The sequence below is a fragment of the Eschscholzia californica genome, unplaced genomic scaffold (genome assembly GCF_041429995.1).
Source record: "Eschscholzia californica isolate CP2 unplaced genomic scaffold, dmEscCali1.0.p SCAF_1, whole genome shotgun sequence".
Taxonomy (NCBI): Eukaryota; Viridiplantae; Streptophyta; class Magnoliopsida; order Ranunculales; family Papaveraceae; genus Eschscholzia; species Eschscholzia californica.
Genome location: NW_028238198.1, coordinates 68,221,447 through 68,241,907, shown reverse-complemented (window position 1 = coordinate 68,241,907; position 20,461 = coordinate 68,221,447). Strand labels below are relative to the sequence as shown.

Below are 20,461 nucleotides of genomic sequence, written 5' to 3'. Positions count from 1 at the left end.
CAGTAGTGATTCTGAAATGTTGGAGGTAACCTAGGGTTCTTGTCCATTACAAGAAACTTACCTAGGTAAAATAAGTGCCACTTTTGGTTTATGGTTGAGTGAAGTTATGAAAGTGATTTTGAATGTCTTTTCAAACAGCTTATAATCCCTTGGCTATAATAATTTTAGATTTTTATCCACTTTATAAGTGCTTAGTTCTATCAGTTGGCTAGAGCCTGAGGGGTTCGAACGATTAAATTAGGTCAGTGTAGTGATCGATGGGCTCGCACTATAGCACAAAAATTCAAAATCATAAAATGGAAATCACATTATGAAGCTGAATCAATTAAGATACAGTTTGTTCGGGTTTCAACAAATACTAATCATAATAAAGAGTTCCCTGTACACAATTTAGATGAATCAGACTTATTAGACAATATTTAGACACAGACGAGTTAGACTCAGATGAGTCAGATTCAAACACGCAAATAAACAAACACTTATGTACTCAAACTTGAAACCTGCAAGTAGTAATCTGACGTCGTGGCACACTAGGTCATCCAGCTCTAAGATGCGGACACCAACGGCGTTTTCTCCATGGACGACAATGATGATGATGATGACGATGACAATGCTTCTTCGATTCTATCATTGGAGGGCTTGCAGATCTGCAAAGAAGTGCAGAGATCTCTTGATGCAAGAAAATGCTCAGCGTTCACCATGATTAGAGGCCCATACTCGAAAACCAGCTTCTTGCACTACAATTACGAAAAAAATATAGATGAAAAGAGAGATCAGAGAGACATAACAAGCCCATGTTACTAAAACTACGAAACAAAATTAACAATTCATAGACCCAGTACATATCTTCTTATCTTCAAGATATGAACTAGGGTTCTCCTATATAGTATCTGAACTTCCCTGATTTAAGTTTACACAGGATGGAAGGTTATAGCTTTACGAATTAAGGTATAAATCAAATGAACATGATGAATCAACACGACGGTTGGGACCCTCTGACTGATTTCATTTAGGGATTTGGCCGATCATTTTTAACGGCCTATCGATCCATCTCAGTCCAAACACTAAGGAGATCGCTCGTAGCTCGGAAGTTAAACAACATTACCAGAAAATCCAAGTGACTTTTGTGGATGACATGTCATTATTCGAGCCGACCTAAATAACACGAAAGATATCTAATTTACGTAAACTAGGAACATCGAAGATAAGGGTCCCCGAGGCTGAGAATGTCCTTACCCTCCTGCTGTATTTCTTCTCCGCATTGCACGCCTTCAGCAGAATCTCGATTACCTCCAACTGAGTTGATTACCACACAAAAAAAAAAATTATATCGTCAATAGTGAGTTTAGGCAGACATGAATACATAACTTGTAGTAAAATGGAAAAAGTCCTAAGAATCATTACAACAGACACTTTAAAACAGGAAGGATTGAAAATGTAAGGAACTTTTTTCAAACAAAGAAAATATGTTTGAAGAGTTAAAGGAACTTGATTATGCAGATAAAGAAACCTGAGTATCAGGATCATCCAATTTATCCATCACTTTTTCTATGGCCCTGTGACAGATCTTGCATCCATTTGGAAGTTCATCGTCACAGAGATCCATCTTCTGACAGAAGTCTACAGGTTGTATTGTCTCCATCTCTAAGAAGAAAAGAGGTGCATAATGATCCACCAATACCAAGCACTGTCAAGAGGTCAAGGAGAGATCAGAAACGAATATAAGGTGTGTATAAGTGTCTCCAAAATCCAAATACGTCTATGCATGTAAAGTCGGGTATGTAAGCACGTGACCCACGTGGGCGGAAGTGAGAGAAAGAAGATTTCTGATAGTATATTGCGAGCGAATATGATTAGCGAATTACCTCCTGTTTGAAAGAGAGCATCCTAGAACAAGTTTGATGGAGTGTGTTAATCATCTCTGTCTGGGTCTTGTTTTCTCGGAGGTGACTTATTGCTCCGGTAGCAAACTGCTCACACATCGTGCAAACCTTCTCATTTTTCACATCTGTAACAAAGGAACCAAGCAATTGGCTTTCACCTAGTTATATCGGCACAACTAAAAGTAAGACATAATTTCATAACTGTCTTTTGCCATCATAGAGTTCACATACACGAAGAACTTCATATGCAGGATAAGCTAGACAGTTTTTGACATTCCGAGCATCATAATGGAAACTAAGACTAAAAAAACTTTATATTTATGTGAACGTTTCAAACTGGATAATTAGTCGAGTTACGGTAAACACTAAACAGTATATATTGAGGTATTCAACGTGAACAACCGAAGTTGGATATTACAACATCGAAAGCACTCAGAAAGATAGGAAGCAATTAAAGAAAATACAAGAACTTACTTGAAACATTAAAAGTGGGCAAGTTCCTTGAATCCACGCAGATCCAACTAATTCCCAGCACAAGAAGAAACAGGATCCCTCGTCTCACACCCATAGTTCCTGATATCAGAAAAAGGTCAAATAATCAGGTAATTTCATGTTCTAAACATATGATCATGTCAATAAAAAAAATACTGAAATAATCACCCACTCTGCCTGATTTTCAGAGAATTATTGATTCTATTCCTCTTATTTCACACACAGACCCAAAGACAAGAAAAACCTAATTTCAATTTTGAAGCTTTATTCTTCCCCAAATTCACATAACTCAAATCCAAAATTTAAAAACCCCCTCAAAATCTAAAAAATCATAAAAAAAATTTAAGACACAAATTATTATTGAAGCAATTACCCTAACAAAAGGATCGTATTTGAAACAAGTAAAAGAAACCCTAATTCAGTTTGCTAGAAACATTCACATGAATTACCCAACGCAATTCCAGCTCATGGGTTTCAGTTTTGTCAAGATTGAATGATCATAAGTGGGCTACACAAAAACCTAAAATCGAGATATCCTTTTATGTCAAATAAATCGAGATTGAACAAGAAGAAAAACTTAAAATTGTTAAAGAAGGGATAACTTACCAGCAAAAATTAGGGTTGTGATTTTTGTTCAATTGAGAGAGATTGAACGAGGTGGAGTATATTGGATGAAAGGTGGACTATATTTATTCGCCCTCTCAATTTTTTTTTTGTTGTTGAAAGTATTGACCCACTCTTTCAATTACAATCGGTGCACCTTACAATCACGGGAAGAGATATTTGTATTTTTTTTTACGAAGTTTCTTATGAAAACCAACTACCACAATATTTACAGAGTTAATTTGTATTTGACCTCCTATTTTGTGACCAAATTAAAATATGGCTCTTAAATTTCTGTAAATTCAAATATGGCTCTTTATTTTTAGACAAATGTCATAACTACCCCTCCTCTTAATGTATTTTCAAAATAAAATAAAAAACCTAAATTCCACCTCACTTCCCTCTTCACCACTCATCTCTTTCCACGTCACCTCTCTCCAACTCACCTCTCTCTCTCTCTCCCTCTATGTCACCACTCTCTTCTCCGATGAAGGTCGCCGGCCGAAAAAATTTTCGGCCGGCGACTTTCAAACTTAATTTTTTTTTCCACTCATCTCTCTCTCTCTCTCTAAAAATTCCGGCGAAGGGGGTTTTCCTTCGCCGGAATCTGGTCTGTTGAAGAACAAACCAGATCTGGTCTGTTCTTCAACAGACCAGATTCCGGCGAAGGGAAACCCCTTTCACCAGAATTTTTAGAGAGAGAGAGAGAAGAGTGAATTTTTTTTTTTTTTTTAAGTTTGAAGGTCGCCAGAAAATTTTCTGGCCGGCGACCTTCATCAGAGAAAAGAGTGGTGACTTGGAAGAGAGAGGTGACGTGGAGAGAGATGAGTGGTGGAGAGGGAAGTGAGGTGGAATTTAGGTTTTCTTTTTTTATTTTATTTTGAAAATACATTAATAGGAGGGGTACTTATGCCATTTGTGTGAAAATAGGGGGCCATATTCGAATTTACAGAAATTTGAGGGTCATATTTGAAGCTGGTCACAAAGTAGGGGGCCAAATAGGAATTAACTCATATTTAAATCTTTAAGCCCCAAAAAGAAAATACTTTCTAGTCATGGCCACGGAGGACTTCATTGATGGTGTGCTTGGATGACGGAATCATAAATATGGAGATTCATGAGTCCACAGATTCATAAATTCAAGTAATATTTTTTGGTTTGTTTGACAACTCATAAGAATCTTATGATTTATTATTATTTGAGTAATTTTAAACACTTCTTTAGAAAAAACAGTTGTCGAAAAATTAGGATTTTGAAGAAAAAATGATTTTTTGAAGAAAAAAAAATGATTTTAAGGAAAAAATGATTTTTGGGAAAAAAATGATTTTTTAAAAAAATAATGATTTTTGAAAAAATATTTTTAAAATAATTATTTTGTAGAAGGAAATATTCTTTTTGTTGATTTTAATCCAAAATCCTACCAAATCCTAGAGGGTAGGGTGGGATTTTTGTCCAATACAAATTTTGGAATTAGTAATCCTTAGGATTCAAGAGTCCTAGGTTTTTTGGTAGCCAAATAGGCCAAGGATTCATGATTCCTACTAAATCCCTCTTTAGATAGGAATCCTGCAACCAAACACACCATGAGTGTAGCGCCCTGACCTTCGAGTCGGAGAATCGGACGAATTGGATCGTCGAACAAAGCTAGCAATTTTCAATAGTTGGTTTCGAGTATTTATTTCAGTTGATTCAGACAGCTTATTTGATATATCTCGAGAAATAATAGATTTTGACTAGTCACATGTAAAGACCGAACATGGTTTGACTATCGTTTCGTGTTCGATAATTTTCTTTGGTATCGAAATTAACGGGACCATATAGTTTCTTCATGGTTAGTTGTGGGGTGAAAAAGGGAAGAAAAAGTTAATGCAAGGGTTATTAAGTAATTGATAGGAGTCGAATTAGTTGGCTATAAGATTGGAGGGACGGGTTTAAGAGGTATATAGAAATTAAGGACTCAAAAGAAAATTAAATGGCATGGGCACTTCAAACCGGGACATGTGGCACCCAAAATCATTTTTTTTTTTGAAGTAAAACCTTTATAAAAATAATCGTATACAATACAGTTCCATATTCCAAAAAATACGGATCCAAAAGTAAATACATTAACCAAAGGCTATAACTGCTTCTTGCTAGTTATCTGGATTAAAGGCTGTCGCCAGCTCATGAGCACGTGAATTGCAACATCTTTGGCAAAAGGCAACTTGTACGTGGCTTCGGGAGATTATAGCACGTAGCTCTAGTATATCATCCAACAGTCGCCATGGGATCTGATCCACGCCGTTAGTGAGATATCTGACGGTAAGTAACGAATCTCCTTCCAATATATAATTTGTAAACCCTAAGTTCTCAGCTGTCTCCAGCCCTAATTTGAAGGCTGCAATTTCGCTCTGGATGGGAGAGAGAGGGGCGAAACATGATGTTCTTTGTTCAATCTCTTCACCCTTAAAATTTTTAACAACCACTCCTGCTGTTGCTCTTGTTTGGGTATAAGAACCATCAACATTAACTTTTATTCTTCCTGGAGGTGGAGGAATCCATGATTGGACCTGCATAATATCAGCTAAACCAGTATTATTAGATGTGTTAAGAGTTACTAACCTTACTGCAATGGATGTTTGATGAAGTACCGATCGGCTATCAACCACTTTGTTCTTAAAATGATTCTCGTTCCTTGCCTTCCACCAATACCAAATCAGATAAGTATATTCAACCCAAAGATCGTTTTTCTTATCCCCTAGATTCAAAATATTCGTTATTGTGTCGATAGGGTTATCAGTAGCATGTATCCTGATCTCTGAGTTTGATTGGTTGATTAAATCTTTGAATCTTTGGCATTCTCCAAACAAATGATTTGTGGTTTCAGTATCTCTTAAGCATAATTTGCATGTTTGATCTATTGAGTGAACCCTCTTTTTTATATTACTGAGAACAGCCAAACTATTATGCACTAGATTCCAAATAAATAGTTGTATTTTTGGTTCCATTGTTGTTTTCTTCCATAGTTTGGTCCAAGGAAAGTTGCTTAAGTTATCACTTATGGAGACTAAGGGTCTCACTGTTGTGTAGTAAGACTTAGTAGTGAACTTTCCTGTCGGAGTTGGCTTCCAGATTAGTTTATCTTGATCCCTGGAATCAGGTATTTTGATGTTGATAATATCTTGGACCGAGTTCTGATCAAAGTATTGATTAAGAATGTTCACCTCCCATGCTTTTGAATCTTGATTTATCAGATGGCAGACTTTGTGTATATTGTTAGGAAGATCCCTGATTGTTGTTGGAGTCTGATTTGTTGTGTTTGGAATCCATGGGTCTGATAGTATATTGATCTTCGATCCATTGCCAACTAGCCATAAACTGTTCTGATGAATTATCTGTTTAACATATGAAATCGACTTCCAAAAAGGAGTACAAGAAGTGGTTGTATTAGTAGACCAGAAATCACTATTAAAGTAATACTTACCTTTGATTATTTTGACCCAAGTGGCCTCAGGATGATTCAGTAGTCTCCATACTGTTTTGGCTAGGAGAGAATCATTGACATGTTCTAGGCTTCTAATTCCCAGCCCACCAGAATCTTTAGAACTACTTATAATGTGCCAGTTAAGAAAGTGGATTTTATGCTCATTAGAAATATGACCCCACCAGAAATTTCTTTCCAGTTTTTCTAACTGATTAAGAACAAGTTTAGGGATCTTCTGAATGTGAAAGGGATAAATACAGTAAGAGTTTAAGACCGATTTGATTAGTACAGTTCGACCTGATTGGGAAACTAACTTCTGTTTCCATCCTGCTAGAGTTTTATTAAATTTTTCTATAAGCCAATCGTAAGTATTGATTCTGTTACCTGGTTTCAATATGAGTGCTCCTAAATACTTTGATTGATCTGACATGATAGGTGTTTGGAGCTCTGTAGTGAAGTAGTCCTTCATTTATTGGGAAACATAAGGACCAAAATAGATAGCAGATTTATTGAAATTGATAGCCTGACCTGAGAAGGATGAGTATGTTGCCAGTATATTTTTGATTGAAGAAAGAGCTTCCGATGTTGAATAGCCAAAGAGAACCAGGTCGTCCGCAAATAGCAAGTGAGAAACAGGAGGGCAATTTGTGTTTGCTTTGTAGCCTTTATATTTTCCTTGTAACTCAAAACTCGATATTAAAAAAGATAGTGACTGAGCCATGAGGATAAATAGGTAGGGTGACAAAGGACACCCTTGCCTAAGACCACGGGAAGTAGTAAATTCCCCAGAAAGACTCCCGTTGATGAGAATATTGAACTTAGTTGTAGTTACACACTGCATGATGAGGTGAAGCAAATGACCCTTAATACCCGTAGCCGATAGGACTTCTTTGAGAAAAGTCCAGTTAACCCGATCATATGCTTTTGCCATGTCCATTTTAAGGACAAAACCTCCCTTGCGCGCTCGCGATTTATTCATGGAATGAAGCAATTCTTGAGTAATAATTATATTATCCAAAATTTGTCGTTCCGGAACAAATGCGCTCTGGTTCCAAGAGATGCATTCCTCGAGATACGGTCTAATTCGGTTGGCTATGATCTTCGAGATGAATTTATAAACAGAGTTACACAGAGCAATCGGACGGAAATCTGAGGCCATACTCGGAGTTCTGATTTTAGGGATCAAAGCTATAGTGGTTTGATTGATGGTGGGATCAAAATTCCCTGTCACGAAAATCTGTTGGATATAGTTGACCAGTTCTGTCCCAATAACGTCCCATTTTTGTTGGTTTAAAAGAAAACCAATTTATGTTTTCTTGCATGTAAGGGGGCGTTTTAAATGGTCCCATGTCATCCCCATCCTTGTATATCCATCTCCATCCTTGTATATCCATCTCCATCCTTTACCAAAGTGATTTCTAAACAGACAGCAAGTGTTAGCCGTGAGAAATAAAAAGGGTTTTTGTCCGTGGGTTGGTGGTTTGATTTCCTTCGTCGGTTTTTTCGCGTTCGGTGGTCGGAATTCGATGAAACTTCTTCCAGGTAATTGTATTCGACTTGTTCTACATATCTATCCATTCAGAATTTTCAATTTCGTCAGTATTTGGTGGATTTATGATGGTTATATTGATAACTATATAGTTATACTAATTTCAATTGGGATCAGAATTTGGAGCTATTTATACGATTCTTATTCAATTTCTTCGAATGATTTATGTTCAGGATGATGTTTAGGATATTATAGACTGTTTTGGGGGTGTTCATATATAGACGGGTTGCTGCCGAATTATTTTATGGCTCAAATTTGATATTTGGATCAGTTTTATAATGAATTGGAATAGAGATGGTTACCCGAACCTTGCCGTATTTAACATAAATGGATAGGTTGAGTTATGGATTCGTAACACTAGGTTCATTTCATGATTTGATAGTTCAAGATTCATAGTATTTGGTTCATTATATAATTTGCCAGCTTATGGGATATCGGAAATGTAAAATAGAGTTTGTGGGAAGTTGGTTGGTTGATTTGTTTGTATTTCAGTTATTCGATGAGACGTCTCAATGATCTCATTACTGCCGATAGGACATTTCTAGTATAGTTTCATTCATTTTATGCATTCTTGTTCTGCAAGAGGACTCTTGACAGTTATGTAACTGTCAAATGACCTTTTTGCCCTTTCATATTTCAGTAGGACTAATAAACTGCAATAGGGAGCTTGAGGAGAAGTGGAGCTTAGTCAGGAGCATCATTGGAAGCGAAGAAGAGGTAGGATCCTATGAATCTTACTTGGAGCACGGGTATTCCCCGTTTCACCATTATATATATAGTCATTTTCTTCTTTTTATAGTTCTCTAGTTCAATTTATGATACGATAAGGTATGATATGTATGTATGTGGTGTGCTCTATTTTATGGATGTTTCTCTTTTCAAAACAAATTGGTTTTTCTGAAAAATAATCACATGGAGCCGGAATCGCTTGATCTATGTGATCGTTTTGTGTGAATTGTAAACACGTGGCGGCGGAATCGCTTGAGCTGCGTGTATAACATGGAGGCGGAATCGCTTGATCTGTGTTACGTGTAATGGTTGTTTTACCACGGGCATTGGTTGGTCCCCTTGTTTATTTTATGTTATGGATTAGCCATGAATTATGTCAAGGGTTACACTCGGTTCGTGGCCAGCCGTTTGGTAACGACCATTCTAGTTTACCCAGAATGGGGTCCGGAGAGGATGGGAGTTGGGGTATTCCGACCCTTGGAGTGATTAGGGGACTGACCCAATGTCATGCTTGTTTATTTATTCTGCTAAACCACTGGTGTGTGTGGTTTGAATTCTGTTGTGATTGATACTTACAATGTTTTCACCGAAATAAGATAGTGTGTTTACCCAAGTTTTCTTAATAAGAAAATACTAATTCCCTGAAAGTGGACACTAGTAAAAGTTTGGCTTTAAACAGGGTTTACCCTACCTTGAGACATGAGAACGCTCTTCTCCTTTGGGTTGATGGGACCTTTAGGAGGGCTCTGTTCTTGTAGCTTTGGGAGCCTATCAGATCATTTAATACTATTATAGGTTCATGCATATGTTTGGGTATTCTTCGAATGGTCAATGAGTTACCTTGCGAGGAAGCGTCAGATCTGGCCGGAGATAGGACGCGCCTCAAGATGAGATAATTGTATCGCCGTGGGTATATGACTCTGCTACACGACGATGCTCTTATAGTCGTCTGGGTAAGTCATGACATATTCTAAGCGTATCATTGTTTGGGTGAGATTTACTATTCGATGCGTATTGAGATCACAAGCCAGCCCGATGGGCGATGATGACAAAGGGAGAGTTACGGAAGCTTTTACCGGGGTATTACGTGGATCCATGTGTACACTGCAGTAGTCAAACGTTCGATAAGGCGCCGCCTGCCTACATACTAACAAAGGCCGAACGGTTCTTCCTAGCCGAATAGTAGGTGACCCCGACTGAGGGCGTATTCAGTCGTGATCTTGGTAAGCTAGAAGAATTATCTTGCTATATTGCTTTGCTTCGTGTGCAAATTGATATCTCTGTATATATATCTGTATATATGTAACACTTATAACTATTAATGTATTAAAATGTTGATGTGTGTGGTGCGGGTAGGATGTCTAGGTATCCTACTGAGCTGACCTTCGGGTTATCTCATTCCTATTTGTTGTTGTTCAGTTGCAGGTATTGGTGACCCGGAGTGACATAGTTTACTTCGACGGCTCACATTATGTAAGATTATAATTTCTATTATATTTTCAACATAATCACAACGTTAATATTATATATGTATCATCTAGAATAGTTAGGATCGTTCTCTCACTCGTTTGCGATTGTACACATGTAAATAGTATGCACATTATTACTCTTTATTTGATGTTAATGTTATTTAGAAGTTTGTGAGATATGTATGAATGTTTGACAGGTTTTTCAGGTTTGATATGTTCAATTTATAGAGGAGACTCTGTCCAAATTCAGTCTATTCTGTGAACTTTTCATATAAATGAATTCAAATTGTTTTTATCTGTATGAAAAACTATTTTTGGGGTTACATATATTTTCCGAACATATTTTCAAAAGGTTTAAACTATATTTGATTTTCCGCTGTGTTTGTTCTTGATTTGTAACCCGTGATGAGAGTTTTGGCTTGGGTTTATATTTGAAACTGGTTTTAGTGAGTCTGAGACCGAGTTTCTTTTATGAACTGCCTGGCAAACCGTGATTCGGAACACGGGGCGTCACAATGAGTGAGATAAAAGTTAATAAAATGAAATTTGGTTAATAAAAAGTGGTAGAAATGAAAGATAAATTGTTAACCTTCATTTGCAAAACATGTTTTTGTAGCTATCGGATCACTTTTTTTCAAAAATCACGTAGATCTGCAAAATTATAGTACAACTAGTGTATAGCCCGTGCCTGTAGGGCACGAAGTTTTCTATAAATATTTTACGTCAAATTATCGACATATATTTTGGTAATTCAGAAATTTTCAAGTAGACCAAAAAAATAATAATTATATCGTCAATAGTGAGTTATGATGTACGGTGGTGACTGATTTGCTCATGGTGGTGGTTTTAGTCGTGGTGGAAGAGTACAAATCTGGTATGGAAAGATTTGATTTTATGATTGAATCTGGTTGCAGTGGTGTGAGTAGTGGTGGATTGGGGTGTTCGGATCTTGCAAGGGTACAAGAAAATGTTGGAGATCGGATCTGGTGGAGGGTTAGTGGCGATGGTGGTCGTGAGGTGGTGGTGACGGTGGGCTCTGGCTCTGGGATTCAGTGGTGGTGCGATGGCGTCGAATTAATTAGCAAATGGTTGTGATCATGGTGATGGTGGGCTCTGAGATTCAATGGCGGTAGTTTTCCGGTGACAGTTTTCTGGTGACGACAACGGTTTTCCGGTGACATCAACAGTGGTTATTTTAGTTTTTTCTTCTTATTCTGTTGACCTTTAGGGTCCTTTCATCCGTGATCTTTAGGATTCTTTCATTTTATCGAGTCGGTGTCTAGTCCCATTTATTTCACTTCATGAGACACTTTGCATTTAAAGGTATGTAACTCTCGTGAAGTTTTCAGATGAGAGAAATAATTATGATCATCCATGTAACTTGTGATTTAATCACTTGTGAATGAAAAAAGGTTTCAATGGTTTCAAAAAGAAAATAAGTAATTATGTACATAATTTGAATTAAAATGGAAAAAGTCCTAAGAATCATTACAACCTGAAACTTTAAACATGGAAGGATAGAAAATGTAAGAAACTTTTTTCAAACAAAGAAAATATGTTTGAAGAGTTAAAGGAACTTGATAATGCAGATAAAGAAACCTGTGCATCAGGATCATCCAATTTATCCATGACTTTTTCTATGGCCCTGTGACAGACCTTGCATCCATTTAGAAGTTCATCGTCACAGAGATCAATCTTCTGACAGAAGTCCCTAGGTTGTGTTGTCTCAATCTCTAAGAAGATTAGAGATGCATAATGATCCACCAATACCAAGCACTGTCAAGAGGTCAAGGAAAGATCAGAAACAAATATAAGGTGTGTATAAGTGTCTCCCAGAAAACACTGGAAATCACACATCTATGCATGTAAAGTCGGGTATGTAAGCACGTGACCCACGTGGGCGGAAGTGAGAGAAAGAATATTTCTGATAGTATATTGTGAGCGAATATGATTAGCGAATTACCTCCTGTTTGGAAGAGAGCATCCTAGAACAAGTTTGATGGAGTGTGTTAATCATCTCTGTCTGGGTCTTGTTTTCTCGGAGGTGACTTATTGCTCTGGTAGCAAACTTCTCACACATCGTGCAAACCTTCTCACTTTTCACGTCTGTAACAAACGAATCAAGCAATTGGCTTTCACCTAGTTATATCGGCACAACTAAAAGTATGACATAATTTCATAATTGTCTTTTGAAGTTTTGCCATCATAGAGTTCACATACACAAAGAACTTCATATGCAGGATAAGTTTTGACATTCCGAGCATGATAATGGAAACTAGGAGTGGGAAAACTTTATATTTATATGAACGTTTCAAACTGGATAATTAGTGGAGTTATAGTAAACACTAAACAGTATATATTAAGGCACTCAACGTGAACGACCGAAGTTAGATATTACAAAATCGAAACCACTGAGAAAGATAGGAAACAAAGAAAGCAAACACAAGAACTTACTTGGAACATTAAGAGTGGACAAGTTCCTGGAATCCACAAAGATCCAACTAATTCCCAACACAAGAAGAAACAGGATCCCTCTTCTCACACCCATATTTCCTGATATCAGAAAAAGGTCGAAAATCAGGTAATTTCATGTTCTAAACATATGATTATGTCAAGGAAAAAAAATACTGAGATAATCACCCACTCTGCCTGATTTTCAAAGATGTATTGCTTCTATTCCTCTTATTTCACACACAAACTGAAAGACAAGAAAAACCTAATTTCAATTTTGAAGCTTTATTCTTCCTCAAATTCACATAACTCAAATCTGAAAATAAAAACCCTCAAAATCTAAAAACCATAAAAAGATTAAGACGCATATTATTGTTAAAGCAATTACTCCAAAAAAAGGATCGTACTTGAAACAAGTAAAAGAAACCCTAATTCAGTTTGCTAGAAACATTCACATGATTTTAACCTAACCAAATTCCAGCTCACGAAGTTTCAGTTTTGTCAAGATTGAATGATCATAAGTAGGCTACACAAAAACCTAAAATTGAAATTGAAATATCCTTTCATGTAAATTAAAATCGAGATTGAACAAGAAGAAAAGCTTAAAATTGACAAGAAGAGATAACTTACCAGCAAAAGTTAGGGTTATGATTTTGTTCGATTGAGAGAAGGTCGATATAAATAACTAGGTATGTTTTTTTTTACAAAGTTTCTTATGAAAACCAAATACCACAATATTTCAATATCTTTAAGCCAAAGAAAACTCTTCCGGGTCATCGCCACGTAGGAGTAAAAAGCAATTTGCCCCATTTAAAATTATCAAAATAATACAAATTGCTAAATTTTTTTAATGCAACCACAACATCTATTTTTCAAAAAAAAAAAAAAAAAAACCATTACATCTATTAGGTAGAATCAGTTTGAGGTACAGTAGTGTTAGGGTGAGGAGAATTACAGTTTGGAAAACATGATATAAAACATAAACCTGATTTCCTAGAATTAATAGCAAGATTATATGTATTGCTATTGAACTTTCTATCTATTAACAAAAGCAAGGGAGAGAGCTGAAAGTTGATGTTAGGTTCTTGATTTCCTATAGTACGTGCTTTGTTGTCGAGTGGACCGAGTTCTTGGTGCCATTAAAAAAGTTGCACATGTTCAAGGAGTCACCTTTCAAAATTAAGAACCGAAAGCCATGGCGATGAGCCCACAAAATACACTGAAGGGTTGCCTGACCTTCGTCTTCATCTACTGATCTGGATCGGAGGACGAATAATTCCCTTGCGATTTGGGTTCGTGGGTGGTGGATGCAAGTGGGTTAGTAGTCTGTGATTCTTATGTTTCCTCTGCTCCTTTGATGTGTTTATCCTGCTTATACTTCTTCCAGAAGTGTTCTAAACCTTCAATGAATGAGTCTGTGTCATCAAAGTTTGTCGCTCTTACCATTCCTTCATCTCTGATATGTTTTCTCTTGTCATGAATCCCAGAATGCTCGTTTTGAAGGGAATCATTGGTACTTGTGTCAGAAATGACGGGCCTTGACGGGGAGGATGAGTATCACTGTTGTCGTCCTTAGTATTTCTTTTGCCTTCTTCTAGGATGGCTTTTCCTTTACCCATTTGATCAAGCATTGGTGGGTTCCTTAGTGTGATGGGGCGTAGGGGTTCCTGTATGTGGATTCCTGATTCACATGTTGGTTTCCTTTGTGCTAGAAGTGGAGGTGCAGGCTTCAAAAATCTTTTAGTCCAAGAGGAAAGACCCGATTGAGATTGGGAGGTTTGGGTCAAGGAGGGAAGAGTATGGACTATGGGCAGTTATGGGAGTGGGGGTGCCGATAGTGCTAATTGAGTGGGTATCCGTTGTTTTTTGGGTTAAATGAGAGGGAGCAAGGGTGAAAGTTGAAGGATCCTCAGTTGGAATTTGACATGGGTGAGTGGAATGATTTGTTATACGTCAGTACAAGCAGGTGGATTTTGGGAAGGGGAAGAATCTTTATTCGATCCGGAAGGCATCTCCTTCCAGCTGTACTGTGGTACTAGTGAGACATGGTTTAGTAACATTCAAACAATATCAACTTTGATCTTGTTTTGAGGTAGAGATGTCTACTGAGATGGGTTGAAACGGAGTACACGACCAAGATGACGACTGGCTACGATTTTGAGATCAGACTCGAGTTGAAGGCAAGGAAGGATGAAGGACATTACCACTATGAAGATATCATAGTTTAAAGAGATGGTTTTCGGATTAATGTCGATTCATATTGTGGAGAACCAACAAGTACTCTAGGATGATGTATGGTTTGTTAATGAGAACTCTATCTTTATTTTCCTCAACTTGGAAAGTGAAAATAAAATAGTTTAGCCGGTTAGAAATAGGTTCGACTGAATAAAGAAAAGAAACTTCCCACTTACGTTGAAGCTGGTTTTGAACCTTGTACAAGGGGATGAAATGATGGCTACAAATTCTTCCAATAAGTGTCATGCAGGGGGTAGCGTGTTTTGTAGGTGAAGGCAAAAGGAGGGTTAAATCATAATTGCATGCAAACCACCCAGTTCAGGTTACGCATACTTCTTCGAGTAATGTGCAATGTCCGCTGAAGAATGTGGGTGTGGTTTTGTGAGTTTCTATATATCCAGTCTGATAAACCTCTGGTATTCTTAGAAGGAAGAGAAATTATTTCCTATTGGTATTTTTTAGAAGGAAGAGAAATTTATTTCTTCTTTTGCAATGGTAGACGGGTTAAAGAGCCCGTTTAACATTATTTGTTGCTCATAAGCCTTTTCTCTTTCGGGATGTTTTCTTGCAGTTCCTTTAACAACAACGTTAGAGTAGCTCAGTTGGTTGTTTCGATCTATTATCCAACCATATATTGAAGTTACAGCTAAGGTCCCAAAACATTTTTTGTGGGCATCGATCACTTTTTGTCATAAATCAGACAAATACGCAACCTTATATTCACTTTTGCAAGATGTGTAAATTTGGGATGGTTAGGGTTTAGGACAAAAAAGAAATTTTAAATTTTAGAAAATCAACGGAATTAGGTTAATGCTTTTTAAGAAAAAATCAAGCAGTTGATAGTATTGACATGAACTCCAAAATTCTAGAGGTCTCATGTTCAATTTCGAGGTGGAATCCATAGTTTTTTTTTTTTTTGAGAAATCGACTACGATTCACGTTAGTCGTTAAGACATTGATACATCATGAAGATGTGATAAGCACGATAAACGCCTAAGTTAAACTTGAAAGGGGGGATTGTAGCCCGTTCGAAGCATAGAATGGGTAAAATCAATTTTTCATATGAAAGTTGGAGAACATGATTGACAAATCAAGAGCGCAGAAGTCCCAAATGTTAGCAGCGACATTTTTTGCATAAATTTGTAAACATTCTAACTCAAAACTAATTGAAAAGTTATAATATCCCAAATATTACTTATTTGCTTGTGGAAATTTTTCTGCCACATAAGATTATTCTCTCAGTTAACGACATAAGATGTCCAAAGTTCCAGCTGATGAGTTAGTGTTCTGGTACCTTATTATGCATATGTCTTCGGTTATACAGTCCTATCCGGGAACTAGTAAAAAGTCCGACGTGGCAGTTCTAATTTTGTAACTGAAGATAATCAAATACTCGTGCCATAGGTTCAGAATGTTAAGATATAATAAAGCTAAGTAAGATTAAGCTGATCGTCGAAACAACAGAATACAGTAGCAATACCAAACACATATATAGGTTCTATACAAACAGGACATCATAATAAACATGATTTCAAAGTCGTCGATACTGGAAAATAACAATAAATAGTAAGTGAATCAGAAATAATCTAAATGTGGAAGAAAAACAGTGAAAAGGGTCAGGGGAGAGAATGCAGCTTTCCTTACGAGCTATGTTACCTTGGGGCATGCTTCTTATGCTTCTTGCTTTCTTTTGTCAATAGAAGTGAAAATCGGGCAAACCCAAACTTCTTTCTCTTCGAGGAAACTTGTTTTTGAGTACTTTCCTTTTCCTCCTCAAGTTCCGGAGGAGGAGATAATGGCCCACTTTGTTTGCCGAGCATTTGAGCCAACGAAACTTTTGGTTTCCCCATAACATTCTCTTTTTCCATTCTCATTTGAATCTCTTCTGGCGAGAGCAACTTTCTACATAATATTTCTCCAATTGATAATGTTTGGTTCAAACCAGGTTTTGACTCATTATTGAGCAGATTCGATTCGTTCAAGTCAAACTGTCGAGATCCTCTCCTATGATGAGACGGGTAAGAATTTTTGAACTTTTTCGAGTTCTGAAAGGAACGTCTCTTTTGACCATGATCTGATCGCCATTTTCGTAGTGCTTCTTCAACAGCAAGCTTTCCTTTGTTTGCAGCATCTACTCTTGTTAAAGCCTCATTTAAGAGCTTTTTACTGGTTTTAACTTCTTCAGCCGCTTCTTCTACTTTCTTTAGAATCTCCATTTTAGACTCACTTGCTTCATCGATATGAAGCATTGCATCTAGTACTCTTTTCTTCGAGATCTCTTTCGATTCTTCAGCTTTCCGAGTTAGAGAAGAGTATTCCTCAAGAGAAAGAGTTACTCCATCTGGGTTTTCCACAAGATGTTCTGACAAACTTTGGGTATTTGATAAAGCTTTGATTTCTGCAAGAGCAGCAGCTTCTGTTGCTCTAGCTGCTTCCACCATTTTCATGGCTGCAACCAACCGAATTTCAGCTGTTCTCGTACTTATCTTGGTTTGTTCGATTTCTGACATTGCTCTCAGAACCTCGGATTTTGCAGTTTCCGCTATCTGTTTAAACTTCTCAGATTCAGCACTTAATTTTTGGAGCTCCTTCGAAATATCTGTAGGATTCTCAGAAGTATCCTTGATCTCTCCATCTTTAGCCGATTTTATCTTCATTCTAGTTTGATTCAGCTCCTCTTCCAAGGAAGAAACCTTTGCAGAATTCAAACTTAGCCTCTCTTGAGTTTTCTTCAATGAAATTCTCTCCTTCTCTAGTTTCTTGTTTAGGGAATCAACAGAAGCTCGAATTCCAGCAAGATCACTGGTTGTTCTGCTAAGATTCACCTTTGCCTGCTTCAATTCCATTAAAATGAGACCTGGAGAAGAACTCGGAACAAGGCTCAAACCTCCATTGAAATTTCGTTGAATCTCTACGAGAACTTCAGGATTTTGGTTTTCCTTTTCTGTAACATGATTTATTTTCGTGCTTTCTATATCTGAATCTGGGATGGCTGTGTTTACAGATACCTCACTCTGTAGCTTCAGATTCAACTCATGAACAATCCTCTTTGTAGTTTCGAGTTCTTTTAAAACCTCGAGAGTTTCCCTCTCTTTCATAATCAAATCCTTCTCCAACTTTGCAGCTTCTTCTTCCACATTGGACATGTCAAATTCCTCAACTGCATTCTGTTTGCAATAAACAAATCCTGTAAGAACCCGACTAGAACAGCATAATTAAAGAAAGAGAAATTTCGAAGTACTCATTCTTATATGAATTTGGTTTACTAATATATATTGTAGCACCTCTGTCTAATAGTTCGAGCTTCTCAAGTCAGTGGTAAGTATAAGTAACTTGGTATCAAATAGTAACTCAAATAGCTCCACTGCCAAAATATGTCAATCTAAAAATCGTCTGCCAATTGGGGACTGTTAAGCTTGTTGTCACCTAACTCAATTCAATTGCCGAGAGGGGAGAACCTAGATATCATATTCCTGGTTATCAGAGTACGTTTCGACGTTTTGTCCACGTGGGACTATCTCATAGGCTATGGCGTTTTTTCGCCTAACAAGTGTTTGCAATGGGTGATGTGGAGTATGTGTGGCCGTTTTTTCGCCTAACAAGTGTTTTCTAATGGGCGATGTGGAGCATGTGTGGCGGTTGGACCTGTCACGGGTTGGTCTAACTCAAAACCAATCAGATCTAATCCTGAATAGGCTACAAAATTTCAAGTCTAGCACATTGTATTAAAATGCAAATTGGGGCATAAATACTGTAAGGATTTCTAGTCTTATTTTATAAGTTCATTAACCATTTCAAAACCCTAATGTTCTATAGCTAAAGAGCTTTCTATAACAACAAAAACTGCTAAAGGGAAGGGCTGAAGTCCCAATTCCAGTAATCAAGGTGAAGTAATTGAACTGCAAAAATCAATGAAAGAAGAGAACAAAAACACAAATTTCAAATAAGAAACTGAAAAATTTGAATTACCTCAGTTTCTAAGTTCTTATAAGGTTGGGGTTTCCAAACACCACTACCCCCAAAAAGGGTTACTGCTTCTTTCACTGATTCAAAAGGTAATGAAGTATCAATTTCTGCTCTAAACCTATTCTCTTTCTTCTTCTTCTTCTTCTCTTCTTCCACTTCAGCAATATCTGAAACTAGGGTTTCAGTTTCATCCATTTCACAACCAGTTTCAGTTTCATCCATTTCACAATCAGTTTCAGTTTCATCAACAAGGGTTTCACACATTCTATCAATCTCAACTTTAACGCTGTTCTCTTTCTTCTTCTCTTCTTCTCCAGCAATTTCTGAAAATAGGGTTTCAGTTTCATCCATTTCACAATCAGTTTTAGTTTCATCAACAAGGGTTTCACACATTCTATCAATCTCCACTTTAAAGCTGTTCTCTTTCTTCTTCTCTTCTTCTCCAGCAATTTCTGAAACTAGGGTTTCAGTTTCATCCATTTCAAAACCAGTGTTGCTGTCGTCAACAAGGGTTTCACTTTCACACATTTTAGCATTTGTATCAAGAAGTACTGGTTTCTCAAGGGTTTCATCAGCCATTGATAGTAAAAGCTCAAAAAAAGAAAGAGTATGAAAGATGAAGTTCCAGTTAGGGTTTATAAAACAGAACCCTAGAACTTTTATAGAGATCAAGCGTGAATGATGATATTGGTGGTGAAACCGTGAAAATGAAAGGAAGACTTGAGAGTGAGAAATACAGTATGAAACTTTTAGAGAGAGAAAGTAGAAAAAAAACGTTCTGATTTTTTGATTACATAAAAGTGATGATGTTCCCAAAAACCCCTCATAAATGAAAGTAATTACAGAAAATTTAAGTGAATAGTTGCGGGAAATATTTTACTTTTGACTCCATTTTCGGGAATTGGATTATATATCAGCAGCGGATTTGTAGTACTTCATTTTTTTTCTGGTACTCGCGGTCATATCTTATTAAATTACTTACAGTGATCAAAGACGTTGGTAATCATAGATTGAAGCGAAATAAGAAGTTTAGGTCTGATTATGATATTAACGAGTGCCCATCAACGGCTAATAAAACGGGATGTGATGCAACGGTAACAAGTACGGATTATCGACGAATACAACGGTAGTAATGGGCGTAGATTTCTTATTGTTGTTGGTCAATGCGATGCTGAGGTGGATGACCGTTAGATTTTAATCAGCTTTTTTAATTCGTGATGATTTTATATCCGTTGGGTTAAATAACGGTTAGAAAAATGTTTAATCCTTTACAAAAAGTATAACAAGCAACCGACAAAGGTGCACTGATACATTTTTTTTTGTTGAACTAGGTGCACAGTGCACGTGCACTGATACATAGACATATTGTTTTTGTTCATAATTTCAGAATTTTTCAATAAAGGTAATATTTCTCCGACATAAATTTGGATACCATAAAAAACTCGTTCTTAAAAATAATTATTGACCTTGACCTTGAGTTTTTTTTTGAGAAATCCAACTACGTTCTACGTCAGTCGTTACAAGCATTGATATATCACGAAGATGCAATAAGTACGGTAACCGTATAAGTTAAACCATGAAAGAGGCCTAAACTCCAACAAGATGGAAGAGGCCTAAAACT

At 36.9% G+C, this 20,461-nt stretch overlaps 2 protein-coding genes across 8 annotated transcripts; both read right to left on the bottom strand.

Moving 5' to 3' along the window:
• Nucleotides 1–282: 282 nt before the first annotated feature.
• On the bottom strand, nucleotides 283–13,447 carry LOC147568583 (uncharacterized). 7 transcript variants are annotated; one of them, XM_086654991.1, is made up of 7 exons: nucleotides 13,270–13,447; nucleotides 12,833–12,886; nucleotides 12,643–12,741; nucleotides 12,152–12,294; nucleotides 11,788–11,964; nucleotides 1,237–1,296; nucleotides 283–737 (listed from the first exon to the last, which is right to left on the bottom strand). In XM_086654991.1, the coding sequence occupies exons 3-7, from the start codon at nucleotides 12,734–12,736 to the stop codon at nucleotides 546–548; spliced, it is 666 nt and encodes a 221-aa protein (XP_086511117.1). In that variant the 5' UTR covers nucleotides 12,737–12,741; nucleotides 12,833–12,886; nucleotides 13,270–13,447; the 3' UTR covers nucleotides 283–545. The 7 variants fall into 7 exon arrangements, with proteins under 7 accessions (XP_086511117.1, XP_086511120.1, XP_086511118.1 ...); XM_086654994.1 differs by having other exon boundaries at nucleotides 12,829–12,886; nucleotides 13,270–13,367; XM_086654992.1 differs by lacking the exon at nucleotides 13,270–13,447 and adding an exon at nucleotides 13,047–13,219.
• Nucleotides 13,448–16,296: 2,849 nt separating this feature from the next.
• On the bottom strand, nucleotides 16,297–19,886 carry LOC147568582 (WEB family protein At2g38370-like). The gene is made up of 2 exons (XM_086654989.1): nucleotides 18,844–19,886; nucleotides 16,297–18,041 (listed from the first exon to the last, which is right to left on the bottom strand). Exons 1-2 carry the CDS (start codon nucleotides 19,417–19,419, stop codon nucleotides 16,527–16,529), a joined length of 2,091 nt encoding a protein of 696 aa, XP_086511115.1. The 5' UTR covers nucleotides 19,420–19,886; the 3' UTR covers nucleotides 16,297–16,526.
• Between the last annotated feature and the right edge of the window lie 575 nt (nucleotides 19,887–20,461).

Coding starts and splice junctions, on each gene's coding strand:
- LOC147568582 (XM_086654989.1), bottom strand. CDS start 19,419: ATGGCTGATGAAACCCTTGAGAAACCAGTACTTCTTGATACAAATGCT. Junction 18,042..18,843: donor ATAAGAACTTAGAAACTGAG/GTAATTCAAATT, acceptor TATTGCAAACAG/AATGCAGTTGAGGAATTTGA.
- LOC147568583 (XM_086654991.1), bottom strand. CDS start 12,736: ATGGGTGTGAGAAGAGGGATCCTGTTTCTTCTTGTGTTGGGAATTAGT. Junction 12,295..12,642: donor GTCCACTCTTAATGTTCCAA/GTAAGTTCTTGT, acceptor CGTTTGTTACAG/ACGTGAAAAGTGAGAAGGTT. Junction 738..1,236: donor AGAAGAAATACAGCAGGAGG/GTAAGGACATTC, acceptor TCGTAATTGTAG/TGCAAGAAGCTGGTTTTCGA.